The sequence below is a fragment of the Corapipo altera genome, unplaced genomic scaffold (assembly GCF_003945725.1).
Source record: "Corapipo altera isolate COAL_440 unplaced genomic scaffold, ASM394572v1 70, whole genome shotgun sequence".
Lineage (NCBI taxonomy): Eukaryota > Metazoa > Chordata > Aves > Passeriformes > Pipridae > Corapipo > Corapipo altera.
In genome coordinates, this window is record NW_020884911.1 from 7,103,546 (window position 1) to 7,120,442 (window position 16,897).

General features: G+C 40.3%; 1 protein-coding gene across 3 annotated transcripts in view; it reads left to right on the top strand.

Moving 5' to 3' along the window:
- The window catches only part of MACROD2 (MACRO domain containing 2), an 841,263-nt gene that overhangs the window by 792,629 nt on the left and 31,737 nt on the right, over positions 1 to 16,897 (top strand). For all 3 annotated transcript variants that reach the window (XM_027653978.1, XM_027653977.1, XM_027653979.1), the window contains exons 14-16: positions 6,446 to 6,523; positions 7,123 to 7,197; positions 7,694 to 7,786. In XM_027653978.1, the coding sequence (XP_027509779.1) occupies positions 6,446 to 6,523; positions 7,123 to 7,197; positions 7,694 to 7,786 (246 nt within the window). The remainder of the gene's footprint in view (positions 1 to 6,445; positions 6,524 to 7,122; positions 7,198 to 7,693; positions 7,787 to 16,897) is intronic.

The following is a 16,897-nucleotide window of genomic DNA, read 5'->3' on the forward strand; positions in this document are numbered from 1 at the left end:
AAAGAAGGACAGTCATATTCTAAGAATATCAAGATGTTTGATGTTGTGCTGTAGAGGTATCCTCTCATTCCAGTCTGTGCCAAGTTTCTCTTTCCACTGTCTGCAGAGAACTGTTGCAATTTTACCCTTGTAAACTTGCATGCCTAAGTACCATCTCTCAGTGGGGTCGGCGGGGGAGGGGGGGGAAGAAGCTGACATCTCCAGGCAACACCTTCACAGCGCTTCATTACTGTGCATATGGAAGTAGATCCTTTATCCATGGCGTGTTTCAAGTGAGAGATGCTTCTCTTTATGAAGTGTAAGGGCAGAGCAAAGTGATTAAAGTCATTAATGTTTATGCAGCAGATAAAGCACGTATCAGGCAGGCTGCACTCAGTCTGCTATGGCTGTCTGTACAAGATTGTGCTGGGGCTGCAAACTCATTTAAAATGGGCCATATAGTATATATAGATTGGTTTGAACCTGTGATTATTTTTTGCTAAATAGAGCATGTGTGCATGCACATGCATGCGTGCGTGTGAGAGAGTGATTTGCATCTTCATCTCAGTTACCTCTTTTACCAATTACCATTTAACCTGATTTAATGATAGAACTTTCTGTTAGGCGAATGTAAAAAAGAGCTGGATTTAGTACAGGTGAAGCATAACTCCCCATTATGCAATCGCAGCAAAGTTTCTGTGCACAATACGCTGATTTTAATTCATTAGCACTTAATAAGAACTGAATTTTCATTTGAAGGTCAACTAAATTAAATCATATGCTAATTAATTTTAAAAATAAAGTAGCGATTAATTATTTCCAGGTGTTCACCAAAGTCTAGGCTCCTGTGGGAATGCCATTTAAAGCAAGTCACTATTTTTCTACGATCTCCGAAATGGAGTCAGATTCAGTCAGCTGGAGGGCTTGTGTTGTCAGGAACAGAATTGGGTATGTACATTGGCTAGGGGCTAGCCCTAAAAACTTACTTTGGGCAACCCAGAAGCCTGTAAGTATCCTTCCTGTAAAACATAATGGGTATAAATTGCTGTTTGGCCTGAGGTAGCTCTTGCTATGGAAAAAATCTTGATGTCCTAAGACATAAATGATTGAGAAGGGACAAACTAAAAGATAGAGCTTTTCAAATGCAGGGGAGCTGTGCAAATCAATGTAAATTAGTCATTGATGAGTGGGTGAAAAAGATTGACTGAAAGGCCAATATGTTCAGAAAGAGGTGTTTAAAATCAGCTCTTAAGTATATATTAAGACATCTCAATGAATGACCTGATTTTCAGAAGCGCTGAGCGCTCAGCAGCTACCGATGAAATGTTTTTACTTCACCCTTGGGCTATGATTAGACCTGGAAAATTTCAGCCTGAAAAATTTCAATAATAGGTAACTGAAAGAGAAACCTTTTTTAATGGAAGAGTTTCAACACCCCCAGCCATAGCTGTGGCTCTGCATGCCTGCTACGGTGATAACATTTTTCTGTCCCTTGGTTAGAAGGGTTCTTATGAAAGCAAACTGGCTAACACAAGCTAATTTGTGGGGCTTGGGGGTTTTTAACCAGAGACATAACCACCACCAGCCTACCAACCACTTAACACCCTCCAAAAGGGTCACTTCAAACTGAATATAATGGGAGTTATTCTCTTTTCCACATTTAATGTGACCTGAGTTGCACATCCAGATGGGGTCCAGCCCCTGAACTACTCAAGAGGTATTTCTGCTCTACCCTTCGCCAGTACAGGCAGCTGCAACAGCGAACACTAATCTACTTAGCTGGTTTATTTAAATCCTACTTATTTTTAAATATTAGCTGACCTGGAGCCATCCAGCTGCGCTCCTGTCAGTCCAATGAGAGATCCTGCTCCTTCCATCTCTCCCCTCCAACCCTTCAGCACCTTCTCCTGTGCCAAGGCTGTAACCAAGGCAATCAGGTTTTTCTCAGCTTTTTCCTTTCCCAGAGCCCTGTACAACAGGTCCTGCCCCTTATGGCAGCAGCAGGATGCCCTCGGTTGTTATACCAGCTGCACCTGGAATTTCTCGGGTGGACAGCAAGCAAGGTTAGAGGAGATGCCCTTCTGTCAGCTCAAAGCACAAATGGGTAGGAGAAGTACTCAGTGGACCCCACCTGCAGAGATGAACTGCCTGGTCTATTGTCTGAAAACTAGCAAAAATATATCTACAGGTTGTTGCACCTAAAAAGGTTTGTTTTACCAATCCATATAAACTTGGGCTCCAGTAAATCTAATCTGTCATAAAGACAGATTAAAATGAAATCTTAGTGGATATAAAAATAACATTTTAAAGTCAAAGCTCAAGAATCTCTCCCCAACTTCTCATAAATCACCATTTAGAACTTCATCTTAAAACATTTTCTTCAATTTATGAGGCAAAAGAATACCCTAATCATGTGGCAGCCTCTGTGCACACCATTACCTGTAATTTTAGACGCCTGCTTGATTTCTTTCACTCTGGAAATATTCCAGTCAGTTTTCACTGTATCATGCTTAAAAAAATAAAATGCACTGAACCTGTTTCTTTCCTAATGACCAGCTTTTTGCCTCTTTAATCTTCTTACAGCTCCCTAAAACACAGTGATTTATCTATGCTCTGTGCAGGACCCAGGTGTGTTGCACATTAGAAACGATTCAGTAAATAAGCCATACAGAGTGTAGCTGAGGAAGTGAATTTTAAAAGATCATTAAAACCACTTAACATTCAGTTCTTACCATTTCCCCTCTTCCTTAGCATTTGCAAAATTTTGTTTGAGCATCATTACCTTATACAGTCAAAAAAAATTATGAATGGCATGGAAAAGCGCGGGGATTTATGCAGGATTTAGAGAAAATAGTGTCTGATTATTGGCAGGAAGGGTAGGATTGATCATTTGTTGCAAGCTACATGCATTTCATGGAGACAAATTCAACATACAGCTGATATATTGGAGCAATGATATACTTGGGGAGTATTCTGATCAGTTTATTTAAAGTCTAAATATTTTGTTCAGGGGCTGTTAAACGTTGGGGCTAATTCCCAGGTGGATTCAAGCACACAGTCCCATGAGACACTGGTTTCAATACAACAGAGGGGTACAGAGATGAGCGCTCCTGACATGGACACTGCCACTGCAGCCAGCAAGGAAGGATTTTGAGGGGACTAAGGGATGCTCAGACTTCATTGAGCATTTCAGTGCTTGATGCGCAGTAGATAAAAGTGGCCTATGTTTGGCTCATTTATGTCATTAAATGTCATGTTTGGTTCATTCATGTCTGATCAGTGATGGCATTAGAAAATGAACTCCACTGTGGTATCCAAAACACTGATTTTTTTCAGTCCTGCCTAGAGTAGTGTTAACCTTTACAGTCCCAATTTGTAGTTACCTGAGGTAAGTAGTGCCTGGCACGTGTATTATCAAAAAAATAAGCTGTGAGATAAAAAACTGTGCTGTGAGATAATATCCTGGCTTGGATTCTCCAGTATGACTTCACAGATAAGTAGCTGGTATGGAGAAGGCTAACACTGCTTTATACCATTTAAAAATATCAGGAGTTAGCTCCCTAGTGAATTAGAGATGAACAAAGGCATTAGGGGTGGCCAGAGCTCTTGTCAACCCTGGAATCATTTAGGACTATAATACTGGGCTTATGCCTCATTGCATAAGGCTCCAAAGGAGCAGAGAGGACCAGCTGAGTCTGAGGAATACCACTACCCTACTGAAAACTTGCATAGTGTATCGTCAGTATTTTTATTGACCACTGCATTTGGTTTTACACTTTCACTTTTGCTTAACTCAGATTTTCCTGATAAATCTGGGTTTACTCCTTTGCTTTATTTCCTTCTCATTAATCCTAAAAGTAAATCTGTCTTTGGACCTTTTGGCTTGAATATTTGATGCAATATTTACATTTGAAAAGAAGGAACCTTTGGCACGGTCTTGACCTTAAGGATTTTCATACTCAAAATCTACGTAGTAACACCAATCAAGACTGATTCCTACTCCTGGAATAAGAACAGCAGACTCTTACAGCCAGGCAGTAACAGTAACAGCCCACGGGCTGTTCTTTTCAGAAACATGCTTTGAAAAAAAAAAAAGGATAATTTGGAATTCTGTGCAGCCAAATTGCTTTCTCAAACCCTGGAGCAACAGGAAAACTGTTTATGATAAAAATGAAAGTTTAACACAAAATTACAATCCCGTAAGAATAAAGCCTGAGGGGACAGACTGCCAGCTGTGCCAATGGGTGGGAATAGCAGCGACACCCCACACTGTGTGAAAACTGCAGTTTTCCATAAGCCCTGCCCAAATGGCAGTGTGATGGGGCACATACATCAGCCAGGCACGAGGCTCCTTAAGCTCCATTTGTTATCATTGACCAAAGCCCGTAATTGTGCCTCTGATGCTGTGGATTGATTTTTGCATGAAATTGGAATCATTCCTCATGCTGGGAGAAAAAGGTGGCACCTGTGAACTGAGATTAAAGGCCCTGATCTGGGAGTTTGAAGTACTGTGCAAGAGGTGTGGGATAAGATGGCTCTAAGGGTCTGATGGGGCAGAGCCACATGCAGCTCTCCATTCCTTAGCAGGTGATATCACACTTATCATCACTTTTGACTGCTTGAAGGGCTGTGTTTGGGCCCTGGCTGCTTGGTATTTAAGGCAGAGGACTCCTGATTCCAGCTTTGCCAGTACAATTCCTTTTACAAGGAGGCTTCTGTATCATACAGGAAAAAAATATTATATTAATTTAGGGTATGGGGTTACAGGTGGCACAAATCTTGGCTTGTTTGATATCCTGAAAGCTTTGTCCAGAACTTCAGCAAAGCCAGAATTCTGCTCAGTGGGTTTAAAGTTTACTTGAAAAATTCTCTATAGATTTTTAGGGCTATTCCCATTTATACCAAGAGATCCTTCAACTGGCTTTTTTATTAAACTTGGAATTTTATGAAATTCTAATTTATTTTTGCTCTGATTTGGGCTGATAGGGTAATCCTTTGTACCTCATGGTACAAAGTGGCATTCCAGTATGAAAGACTGACACACGAGTCCACCTGAGAACAGTGAGTTGTGTTTTAAGTCCACAGTAGGGTGAAAAAAAGTGCATCAAGGGCAAAGTTTAGCAAATTGTACATCAGTGACTTATTTTACTTTCAAACTTGGATTTATAAACTTATTGTCATGCCACAAAAGAAGTAAGAAGCTGTGCAGGTAATTAAATATTTGCCTTGGGGGATTATTTGCAGTTAATTAAAGCCACACACTTTCAGTGCATACCTTTCCTACAGATTATTAAATTTGGATCAGATGTTAACAACCCAGCTTTCCCATTTATCCATCAGAGATTATCATTGGAAAGTTTCAGAAACAGAATTTTACAGGGGTATCCTTGGGTATATTGTAAGATTTGCTTGGCTGTATTGTGGAAAGGGACCTTCCAGAAGTTGAGCTATAACAAGACTGTCATGACATAATTTATTATCACATTTTGTAGATCTTTTGGCACCGTCACTTACATTTTCCATCGAGCAGTACTTTAGAAAGTGTCTCACACAAATCCTGATTATCTGTTGCCACTGTTATGACCTGGAGTGGACTTAACCCCTGTAGTTTGCAGAAGTGTCCAGTTAGATTAGCGGTGGTTTTTAATGAGGCTCAAAGAGGGCTTTTTATCCACGCAAAGCTGTGTGTTATGGGGATGAACAGAGCTAAAACGGCTGTCTGCGTTGCTGCATTACCTGAATTCAATGGAATTATGCATTATGCATTTCTCCATCCCCAAGCAAAAACTAAGTGGTTGTTGTCAGAAAATGCTGTTGGACACAAGAAAATAATGCCCTGTGCTTATTAAAATCCCAGATAGCATGGCAATTGGGCTTTATGTTATCTAATTTAAGCCTCTCTTTGCCACTGTTTCAGAGTATGGCTGTGGGCAGTGCATTTTGACAGTCTGCTCCAAAAAAGAAAAACACTCTGGGCCACAATAATGACCTTGGGAGTTCTGTCGTCAAGTGACATGAGGCTAGGATTTGCACTGGGATTTATGGGATTTAATGTTTGTCAAGCTTGTGAAAATCCAGCCACAAAAAAGTGTTGTTCTAAATAAATAATAAATCACTTTATTTATCAAGTAGGTGGTTTGTGCTGTTCCTCATAGCTTTGTGCCACTCCATTTGTTAGAAACAAAATTCTTGGTAGCTCTGCTGATTATTCTTAGGCATTCTTCCTTGCCAGCTCTTTGTTTAAGGTTTGTACTGCAGGCAAAAAACTGCTCAGTAAGTGTAGGGGTTCTGAAACCCACTTCTGTAGTTTATAGGGCTTTGGTTAAACAGATAGAAAATCTGTCAGCGTATCAGAATGCCAAATATGAAGCTGGCACCTAAGTGCTACCTCTAACTCAAGGAGCTACCAGGCTTTTCCAGTGTGAAACTGCTGCAGGATTTATTTGTTTGTTTGCTCTTTCCTCAGACTCCCCGAAAGACTCCAGAGGCGCGCGGGAGAGTGATCCAGTGCATCCTGTGGCATCTGAGCAAGATCAAGCCGAAGGTAAAGTTTTGTATGAAAATTTCTTGAGAAAGAGATAATGAACCAGCTGGGAACTTTAGTTGTTCCATTTTCAGCATCCAGTGGGTTTCAGCCTGACCTCTGCCCCCTTAAGGAAATGCTGTTGACTGGTAGAGGTTGTGTGTCAGCCAGTTGTGAGGCCGTAGTCTCTGGGGTTACTGGAGAAGACACACGTCTCCAAATATGTGGGTTAAGCCGTATTGATCCTGGGTGCATAGCATTGTTATTATTGTCCTTCTGTGTTGCTGTTGTTGTTCTAAAAGCCTGTGGGCTGTTTCTGTTCCTTCTGCTAAGCTGACTGTCAAGCGCAAGAGCTCCTATGAGAAACAGTGTCGAGGCTGGGCTACAAAAGAAGAAAAAAGTAATGCAGGGTCAGGTTTGATCAGCCATTTAACAAACAGTGCTGAGAGTTTGTTAAGTGATATTTTCATATATAAAACAAGTCCAACATTTCACTTAACAGAAAAACAGCAGTACTTGGCTGACAAGTACCATAATGTGTGGTAGGTTCATGTCTTGTTTTGATGATTGCCAGCACAGAGCATCATCCTGATGCCATTTTCTGTTTGTTTTATTAACAGGACAACAGGATGTTTCTGCAAAGGAGGAGATGAAAACTGAGGCAGATTCCCAAAGCTCCTGCATGGAAATAGAAGGTACTGCATGTGTCTTGAAAGCAAAAAGCAAGATTAACAGGCAAAACCACTATCATAGAATCACAGACTTGGGTTGGAAGGGAACTTAGTGACCACCTATTTCCAACCACCCTGCCATGGGTAGGGACATCTTCCACTAGACCAGGTTGCTCAAATCCTCATCCAGCCTGGCCTTCAACACTTCCAGGGATGGGGCATGGAGTATGTGTGTCGCTGGGCTTGTGAAGAGTCCCAGTATAGAGCCATGCTTGGATCCAGGCATGTGGTGATTTTGTGCTAGATCCCAGAAAGTTCAGCATCTTGAAGGGTCAAGGCTTTGCTGTCAACAACAGCCCCTTGGATTTCCTTCAGCAGCTTTTGTATTTGTACCCTTGGGGGAAAGGATCCTTTTCCTCTGCCAGTGTTTTTAATGGCAAGGTCTCTAGTGGATGTTAATCCTTTCATGTCTGTTCTGAAAGGCCTTACTGTTCATCTTCTTTTTATCAAATTTATTCAGAGACACTGTTGAACCAAGAAGACACAACAGAAGTTGAGACACCTTTGATTCCTGGTGCAGAGGAAAAGGAAGAAGGAAAAGAAGAAGAAGGAGGTGAGCCTACTTATAAAACAGATTGAGACAGAATGCTGCTGGACTCATGTTTTCCTTTTTATTGTAGGAAACATGAAAAGAGGACATAAAAGCTTTTTTCTTCTAAGAAAAAAATCCTTTTTTGTCTTATCTTTGAGTGTTGTTTTGATATGTTGAACTTGGATTTGCATAGGAAAATAAGTGCAAAAAAGTGCACACCCAGGTTCAAAAGTGCCTTTAAAATAAATACTCTTCTCATTGTTGGTTTTCTGCATTTAAGTGCATAAGGCTGATTAAACAACCAATTTATGTCCATTTAAGTACACTCTTGATCACGTTCGCCAGAAGCATCAAGAGTGTTTAAAATAAATGGGTATGATTATTATTTGTGAGGTCATTAATAAAGATTTAACTAGCAATTAACTAAAACTAGTAATTCTAATGAAGAAACCAATATTTAGAGTAGGAATGCAGAGTCTTGCTGAAGTAGTAATTTTTTCTGGGAGTAAAGTATTTAAATCCTTAGGAATGCTTCTGCAAGGAAATGTAAAAGTTTAAGTGTTGGACACTTCTGGGAACCCTGCATTCATCTCATCACTTGCAACAGGCACATGGTGATATATTAAATAATGTATTATGTAAATAATTCTCTAATTTAAAGTAGCTGCAAGTTAATAATTATATGGTCATTTGTAGAGCATGGGGATGAATTTTACAGTTCCAAATTAAAACACAGACATGATTTTTATTGAAAATTCAGGTCAATACTAACTGTGTTGTCCTAATTATGAACTCCTTTTCCCAGCCACATTGACACCAACTTAATTGCAAACCTGTGTTAGCAATATTGACATTTTTCTTCACTGCAAAGCTGGGTTAATAGAACCTCTTTGTTCGTATACAGCTAAACAACATTTCCTCTCCTTTTTTTTTAAATTTTAATTGCCTATCCAAGTTGGGACTAATCACATCTCCTTATTATTGTTCATGTTAATGGTATTGGTTTGTGCTGTATTAATGATGATGAAGGGAGAATTGATATAATCCTTACTTTCATGTCCAGGTAAATGGTAGCTCCCTACCTCAGCTGCAAATCCAGGTTGTACAATACAGGCTCGCTCTGATTGCAAATACCAATGTCTTCATGTTAATTTCCTCTGAATAGAAATTATTTACGTTTTATTTTATGCCTCGTTAAAAGCGAGTTGGACAAAATATACTTTCGTGATTTGTAAATTTTCTCCTCTTTAATACTTTAGTGTCCCCTAAGGCTAGGGACTGTCGCTTAGTTCTCAACAGAGAGATTGTGTTCCACCATCTGTTCTACCTACTATTAGAATATGTAACGTTAAGGAAAAGAAGGCAATGTCAGAATAGCATTGTTCTTGGCACTTTTCCTTTTCCTGCTCCTGATTTAAAAAGTTCAAATACTAAGTAAGTAAAAGGTTCTTTCTAAATATCTTGGAACGTGTTCCTACCTGGGGGCTCAGGTGTTGCTCCTGTGCAGGATTCCTCTGATCCAAAGCTTGTTGGAAGTCCATAGAAGGACTCTCATCAGTTTAAGTGAGCTTTTGGTAAGTTCCCTGATAAGAGGAGTTGATGTGTTGAGTCTGTGTTTGGGACAACAGCATAGATATTCTGTTCGGCTTCTTCCAAATGTACTGTCTTTGGCTCAGGGAAAATAAGTGGGTGCTTTTTCAAGGTTTTGAGGAGGAAATTAAGGCTTTCCTTTGTTTTGTTCCATTCTCATGGGTATAAGCACTCTCAAACTTCATCTTGCTAGATGCTTCCTGTTCTGATGGGCACATACTCTGCCACATGGGTTTTGAAAGTTCACCACAAAGTGAGGTGGGTCTGGACAACAAGAGGTAAAAAAGTAAAATCAGCTGAAGTTCAGGCTGATAAAATAAGATATATTCCCCAATGAGAGACTTCTCTTAGTGGAAAGAGATTACCTAGCATAAAACAGAGGTTTAATATGTAACATTATTTTATATAACCCAAGTGCTACCTCATAAACTAATTCAGTTGAATAGTTTTCCAGCAGCATGCACAGTACATTTGACATAGGATGAAGTGCCTTATTTTTGTCTAGGAACACACGGGGAAAAAAACTAACATGGGACTGCTGGTCCTGTTAAATAGAAATACAGGGATTTTTAGTTGTTTTGGACCATTCTGAATCTCTATGCATAATGCAATGTAGTGACTACTAAACTGCAAACTACCTGATCTTTCTGTTCTATGACTGACTGGTTTTTTTATGTTATCAAGCTCCTCCTGGAGCAGAGGGTAGCATATATCTGCCTCTCTTCTCTTTCTCTCTCTCTCTCTCTCAATGGGAGCTATTAGATTCGTGGGAGTCATCTGCAACCCGTGTGGTCCCCAGCACTGGAGCTGTGTGAGCCACTCCAATGGCCAACAAAGATCAGAGTCCCTTTTCCAACCTAAAGCTGGATTTCTGCTCAGCTACTGATTGTGGCTTTGAAGCGTGCTAGGAATTTTTTCAGTGATATGGTTTTCCTTGGAAAAATGACTGTTCCTTGCTTTTGAGATGTGTCTCAGTTTTTGCAAACTTCTGACAAACCACAGGTTAGCTTCTGATTTAATTGTGCAAGTTTTACTACCAGCTCATCTCTGTGGTTTGGGGTATTTTAGGGCTTGCAGGGTCCTTTCTGTATAGTTCATTTGGCTTCACAGCTCCAGGGTCATGCAGCAGTGTGTATTTCTAAGGAGTCCCAGATCCTGGTGCTCTCAAGGTTCTGGGGCGCCAGGAGCCCAGAGGAATGAAGAATCAAAGTCTTGGCAGTCTCACTGCTGTTTCCCATTGCCAGCAGTAAGAACCAAGCCAGATTACCCTGAAGAATATAACAATGTAAGGCACTGTATGTGTTTCATAAAAACCTGCTGTTGCTTTTTCCAAAATCAGTAATAAAATATCACATGTGCCAATTTGTTCCCTTTTTCTCCCTACTGTAACTTAAAGTTATATATTACTAGGGAGCAACTGAAGAAAAAAAGGCAAACTAAGATGCCTTTTTAATTTTTTTTCTAGCTACTATAATGCACTCATTGTGCTTCACAAAAGAATAATGAAAATCTGTGTTTCTTATAAGATTAGGGAATATTGTCAAATCCCTTTATTAAAAAGCAGAGTAAATGGTGATCACTGACCTATTTGCTGACTAGGTAAGTGTACATGCTTTTAATAGACCATTTGTCAGGCCCTTTATATGTACACTTGGAAATAGTCCTGTTATGTTGTAATGACCATGCACTCAGCATTTAGCTGCAGGTTTAATCAACACACTTCTTCCAGACCACAATTTGCAGCACATGGAAATAAACCCCCTGTTGATTTGTGTGAATATGTAGCCAATTCCTCCTCTGAGCCCACTCTTCCCTCTGTCATCTTATTTCCCATCTCTTTCTGTCTCTCTTCGTCAAGACATACAGTATGATGATTTCCTTCTCTGATCATCCTTAGAAGTTGCCTCACTCTTTGGAGGGATAAGATTTCTGTCAGAGCACTAGAAAATGAAGTTATTTCTGTTATTTCTCTGTTTTCTCTCTTCTGTATTTGGGCTAAAATATTTTATCTTACATGGTTTGAGCTTGACCTGGGATGTTCCTGCATCCAAGAAACAAATTAGAGTGTTTGAGTAGCATCCTCACCCTAACCAAGGCTGGCTAGGGGAGGTTTCACAATTTAAACCATTTGAAGTACATGAAATTTTCTTTGTCAATCTTCTGGTCAGTGCTTGTTTACTGTAAATTTGAATTCTGCTTAATTTCTGTTCAAGCTAAGCTCAGTTTTGCTCAACAGTCTTTGTTACATGAATAGCTCTGTAACTCTGTAGCCATCTTTTCATCCGTCCTTCACTTGCTCATTGTACTTTAGCAAGAGTGATAATTTTATGGCAAAATCTTGGAGAGAATTAGATATTACAAAACCTGAGGAACAGAGCTCTCTCTCTTTTTTTTTTTTTTTTATAGTTTCAGTCTCAGGCATTTATAGGATTTTTTTATGCATTGGTACAGTCATAAATAATATCAAAATAATGACTTTAATATGACATTGTGGCTATAGAGAAACTAAATACTTCTTGAGAAAGATCTTTTTGGACAAATCTGACATTTTTATTCTTGACTCATGGCAATTGTAACTACCTTTTATTGCTTAATCAAACTTCTTTTCAGCTTCAAGTGGAGAGAGATGAGACATTTCAGGGAAAAAAAAAAGATTTTAAAAAAACTTCCTTTAAAAAGATAAATTGTTTTTGTTTGGAAAGAAAAGAATACAAAGATATTTTGGAGAGTTGTGGCTTCTGAAGATCTAGTGTAAAGACTCCAACTTCTTTTATTCAGTTGCCCAAAGAGGAGAGGAATAAATATCCTGAATCAGGTACAGTGTGTTTGGTCTTTGATAACAACCCATACTGAATAGATCAGATGCCATTTTTTGGGCTGTTGCAGCATATTCTGATGCTAAATATGAAATGTGTTTCAGATTTGCTCCTGAAAGATATTGGTGTTTGTCAAAGAAAAATAAAAGTGGATTTGCTACACGGAGAGGTGGACTGTTGGGAATTAAGTAGATGGGAGTAGCTGGAGATGTGGAGAAAGATTATCCCTGGAAAGCCAAAGAAGTACCTTTATCCTCTAGGATTTAAGAAGCCTTGCTTTACATGCCTTTATTTGCTGGAGATCTGCATGAAACTCCAGTGAACTTTGCAGTTGCAATATCAGTCAGATGAAGAGGTTTTGTGAGCAGATTCTGCTCGCCAGCTTGCTGTGGTCAGTTTGTGGTAGCCCAAGTGCTGATGGTCTATATATCCCAGTGTAAAATACTTTCACCTTCTAAAGGCATCATAGCTATTGTAGAAAAGGATATCCAGGTAATGTCTATGGCTTGTGGAAATAGCCAGGTGAGGCTGATCTGCCTGTGAGTGGCTCTGTGTGAGCATATCTTCTCTGCTCTGCTTGTGCGTTACAGTCTGAGGAAGAGGAGTGGGTTTTTTGGTCCCACTGTCTGCGGGTTTATGTTTGTGGCGCGGTGGCTTTGCCAGTTCTGAACTGGGAGGTCTCCAGGCTCTTACATCAGCAAAGGGGCTTCGCTGTTGGTGCAGGATCAGCACAATGGGGCAACAAATGGGATGCAGACCTCCTGCAGGGCTTCCCTGAGTGGGCTTCCCTAAAGATGCTGCCCAGCACTGTGCGTTGGCAGGCGGGGTGGTTATTACACTGTCAGTAGCCTGCTCCAGATATTGATTTCAGTCTCCTCAGGGGGAAAAAGTCATATTTTTTTTCCTGCCACAGAAGGAATCTGTTTCTTTTCATTACTCTCCATATATCAGATTCTAGCCTGAATGTATGTAAAGAATAGGTGGTGCAAGATCAATTTTAAGTTTTAATTATTTTTCATCTCTTGCAACTTAATTTTTTCTGTGTGCTTTTCTAATAAAAAATGTAGAAAACGTAAGGAATTTTTCAGCTTAAACATTTTGCTTGCTGTCACAGTCACTTTATGTTATCAGACTTGATGGTGAGAGTACAAGACAAAAAGCCAAAAGGAAAGAAAACAAGAAACAACAAAAAGGAGCACTGTAACAATGATAATGTTTAAGGATTATTGTCTGTATTTGATTGCTTTCTTCATTTCATTTCATTTTCAGTTAGCAGAATAGAAATTATGAATTGACGATTTTTATTTCATTTAAAAATATCATCTCTTTGTTCCTGCTGAAACTGTTGACAATGCGGCCTTTGTTTAGTTTAATTAACAGCACTGAATTGAAACACACTCAGCATTAAATCAAGTAAAAGAAGTTTTAGAACTCTTTTCCATATCCAGAAAATAAAAAGAAAGAAAAGAAATTAAATCTTCTGAGAAGCTGGAGGAGAAACTGGATATTTTTAGTGGAATATTTTGAAGTGCCATTTTAATTTTGATTTTCCATGGTGGGAATGCCAAAAAATATACAGTCATAATATCCCACTGAAAAGCAGATGCTATGAAGTCATTCTAAGTCCTCATATGTTTATAATAGTATTACATGATGTTACATGTTTTTTACTTGCGAGCTACAAGGTTTGAAGAGCTTTAAGATACTGATAACGCCCTTTTGACATGTGAAAACTGGGAAGATAATGGAATCCATATTTCATGTAGTGGGGTCCAAGTCTGCCAGGCTTTGGTTTTAGCTCACCTCTCCAAAGAGGCAGCGATGCCTTATGCAAATGAAACATGTATCCATTTCAAATCATCTCAAATAGCACCCAAGGAATGAATCAAAGGAATATGGGAGAGAGGCTGACATCTTAGAAACTTTTTCCTGGAACATATTGAATAAGTAGGGCTCACTGGCCAAGGACTGTACTGTTACAGATGGCATCATAGTTAACAGTACATCTGGAAATTAGCTTTAGCACCTCCAGAGATATGGCACCATTTTTAAATATAATGTACAGCTACAGAGGCATCTGTTTGAATGGTGGGTTTAGCTCCTATTTGCCACACTAGGAACTTTGGTCTTAAATTAGAATGGGTCCAGCAGACCAAAGGAGTGCAGGCAGTTTCACCAGGAAAGAATTTGATCCCCTGTGGACACGTGTTATGTTCTTGTTCCCACATCTACTACAAAAGGAGGATTCATTTTGTTAAGCACTGATTAAATTTTGAATCTTACCTCTTTTAATAAAGTTTATTTATGACGGAATACACGCAGGTCCTACTGAGCCAGCTCTGGAACTGGAATTTCTGTGCTCCCACTTGCTGAGGTTAAAATGGATGTATCAAATGCCCAGGTTGTGGCACCACTTTGTAGCTATTTCAGAAACTCAAATGGCCACACATTTAGGGCAGCAGAGAGACAAACTGCACTTAGCCAGGGATTTTCATAAAATAGCATGGAATCCGGTCGTAAGTAGGTATGGGGAAACCACAAGCAGTGGGAGTGGAAAAGGGATGATTTGGAAGAACTGTCTTTTATTTCAAGTACAGAACAGGAACAAAGGATTAAAAGATTCCCTTGCTTGTTCTTTGGGGGAGCAGAGGAAAAACACTGTCACCTCGCTGTCAGTAGGTTTGTTTCTGTCGTTTTGTCCAGTGGTGTGGTGAGGAGTAAACCTTCTTCTCGTATGAGAAGGGTGAGGTGTACTCACTCTGTGTACTGTCAGGTGGGTCAAGAGGCATATTTCTTGACTCAGTTCTGTTCTGTTTTCTCTTCTGTGCATTCCCACTGTTGACTCTGCCAGTGAGGTACACCAGGGTTTCATAAGTGCCTTTGCTCCTGGCATTTGGACAGTGAGGCCAGAGCTGTACAAGGAGGGAGTGCTACATAGTGAGGGGAAATGTGTGTACAACTTGTAAAGTGGAGGTTGCATGACCCCAGCTGAGATTAAATCTGCTTCTCACTGCTGCAAACCCAGAGCAGGAAAAATCCCACCCGATCTCATTTAGATCTTTGAAACATAATGCTTTCCTCATACCTCTGTATTTTCTCTTCCTTTTTTTCTGCCTGTTACCCACAATGTTTTGGCAGCAGCTTTTCTGTCCTCTCACCTTTTCCTAATGCGGTTGACAGGTGAGCGTTCTCTCGAGCAGATCTTGCCATCTGGAACAGTTTTCCTCTGCTTGGTTGGCTTTCATCACGTTTTGCCTCCAGATGAGCCTGCAAGGTCACCACCAGCATGCCTGGCCCACAGTATTAGCCCAGCAGCCCAAACTGACCCTGTCTCTAGTCACCGTGAGTGATCTGCCAGGGAGGAAGCTCTCACCTTCTGCATCCCTGTGACTGCACCTGCACCTTAATCAGGCAGTAGTGTCATCTCAACATATTGGTGCATTTGGGACTTCCTGTTATTTCACAAAAAGCTCAGAGTCTCCTTTCTGGGGTCTTCCACGAAGTCTGAAGGTCTTTTCCCAGAGCACTCCTGTGCGCTGTGCATGTGTTTGCAGCTGCAATGAAAGCAGTGCTCTGACTGATGCACTTTGAGTTGCAGCTGCAGACAGTCTATGGGCAACTGCAAAAGCACTTGGTTTTGTTTGAGAGATCCAAGAGAAATATGAAGAGTATGGAATGGTGGTTTTTTTACTTGCTCATACGCATGCTTGGATGCTCATAATTTAATTTTTCCATACTTGAGTAACACTGTGCTTTGCTCAAACGGTTAGTAAGTGTTTTCCTCCGAGACTCAGACTTTACTTTACTTCCATCCAGAGTTCTAAAATCCATTGCTTTCTGCAGCCAGCAAATTTCAACTACAAGATGCCCTTCATTATTGTTTCACTGGTGCAGGGTCTTTACCCTGAAATTTTGAGACACGTAAGCCTTTTGTCTCATTATTCCCCTTTGTGGATGTGCAGCCTTTGTTGTTTGTTTGTTTGTTCTCCAATCGCTAGTGTGAAGGGCATAGCTATGCCAGTAATCTTAGCTGCCACAGAGGCCAAAACTGTCTTTATTCCATTTACAGCATCCTGTCAAAAACCACTCAATACCTACATTACTTGACAGCCCTTGAAAGACAGCGTGTTTACACGTTCAGCATTTTCTCTATGGAGGAAATAAGCAGTCACTTACAGGCTATACCATTCTTACCTGGATAGAAAATCAGTTAAACTGTGTTCTGGATTCTGAGCAGAAAAAGTCAATAATCTTTTCTCCATTGCCCCCTGGATACAGCTAACAATGGTATATAGTCAGGGAGTCAGGATAGCAAATTCACTGTCTCAGGGTCTGAAAAACATTGAGATTCCCAATTTGTGGCCAAATGCTATCTCGGCTGCAAGGTGTTTCATCAGTTAAAGTGCATCTGCTGGATGTGTTTGTATGGTCTGTCAGCCTGAAAGGCGTCAAATGAGCACAAATGGAGATACCTCAGGTGCTTCAAAATAAGATGTCAATGTGCTGAAAAATCAGTACCTAACGCCAGTAGCTCGAGTCAAGGAAATTAAATTGGCTGATTCTTCCAGCAGTCTAAGCTAGCGGGAAGATTAGCAGGAAGGTAGTCAGCAGGGCTGGGTCTGAGTATCACCTCCTCTCTGGGTGGTGCATCCATCAGCCCAGCTGGTCTGGAGAGATCAGAAAACTGAGTAGGATTTGCCAGTTTGAGTGTACAGCAGCTTCATTG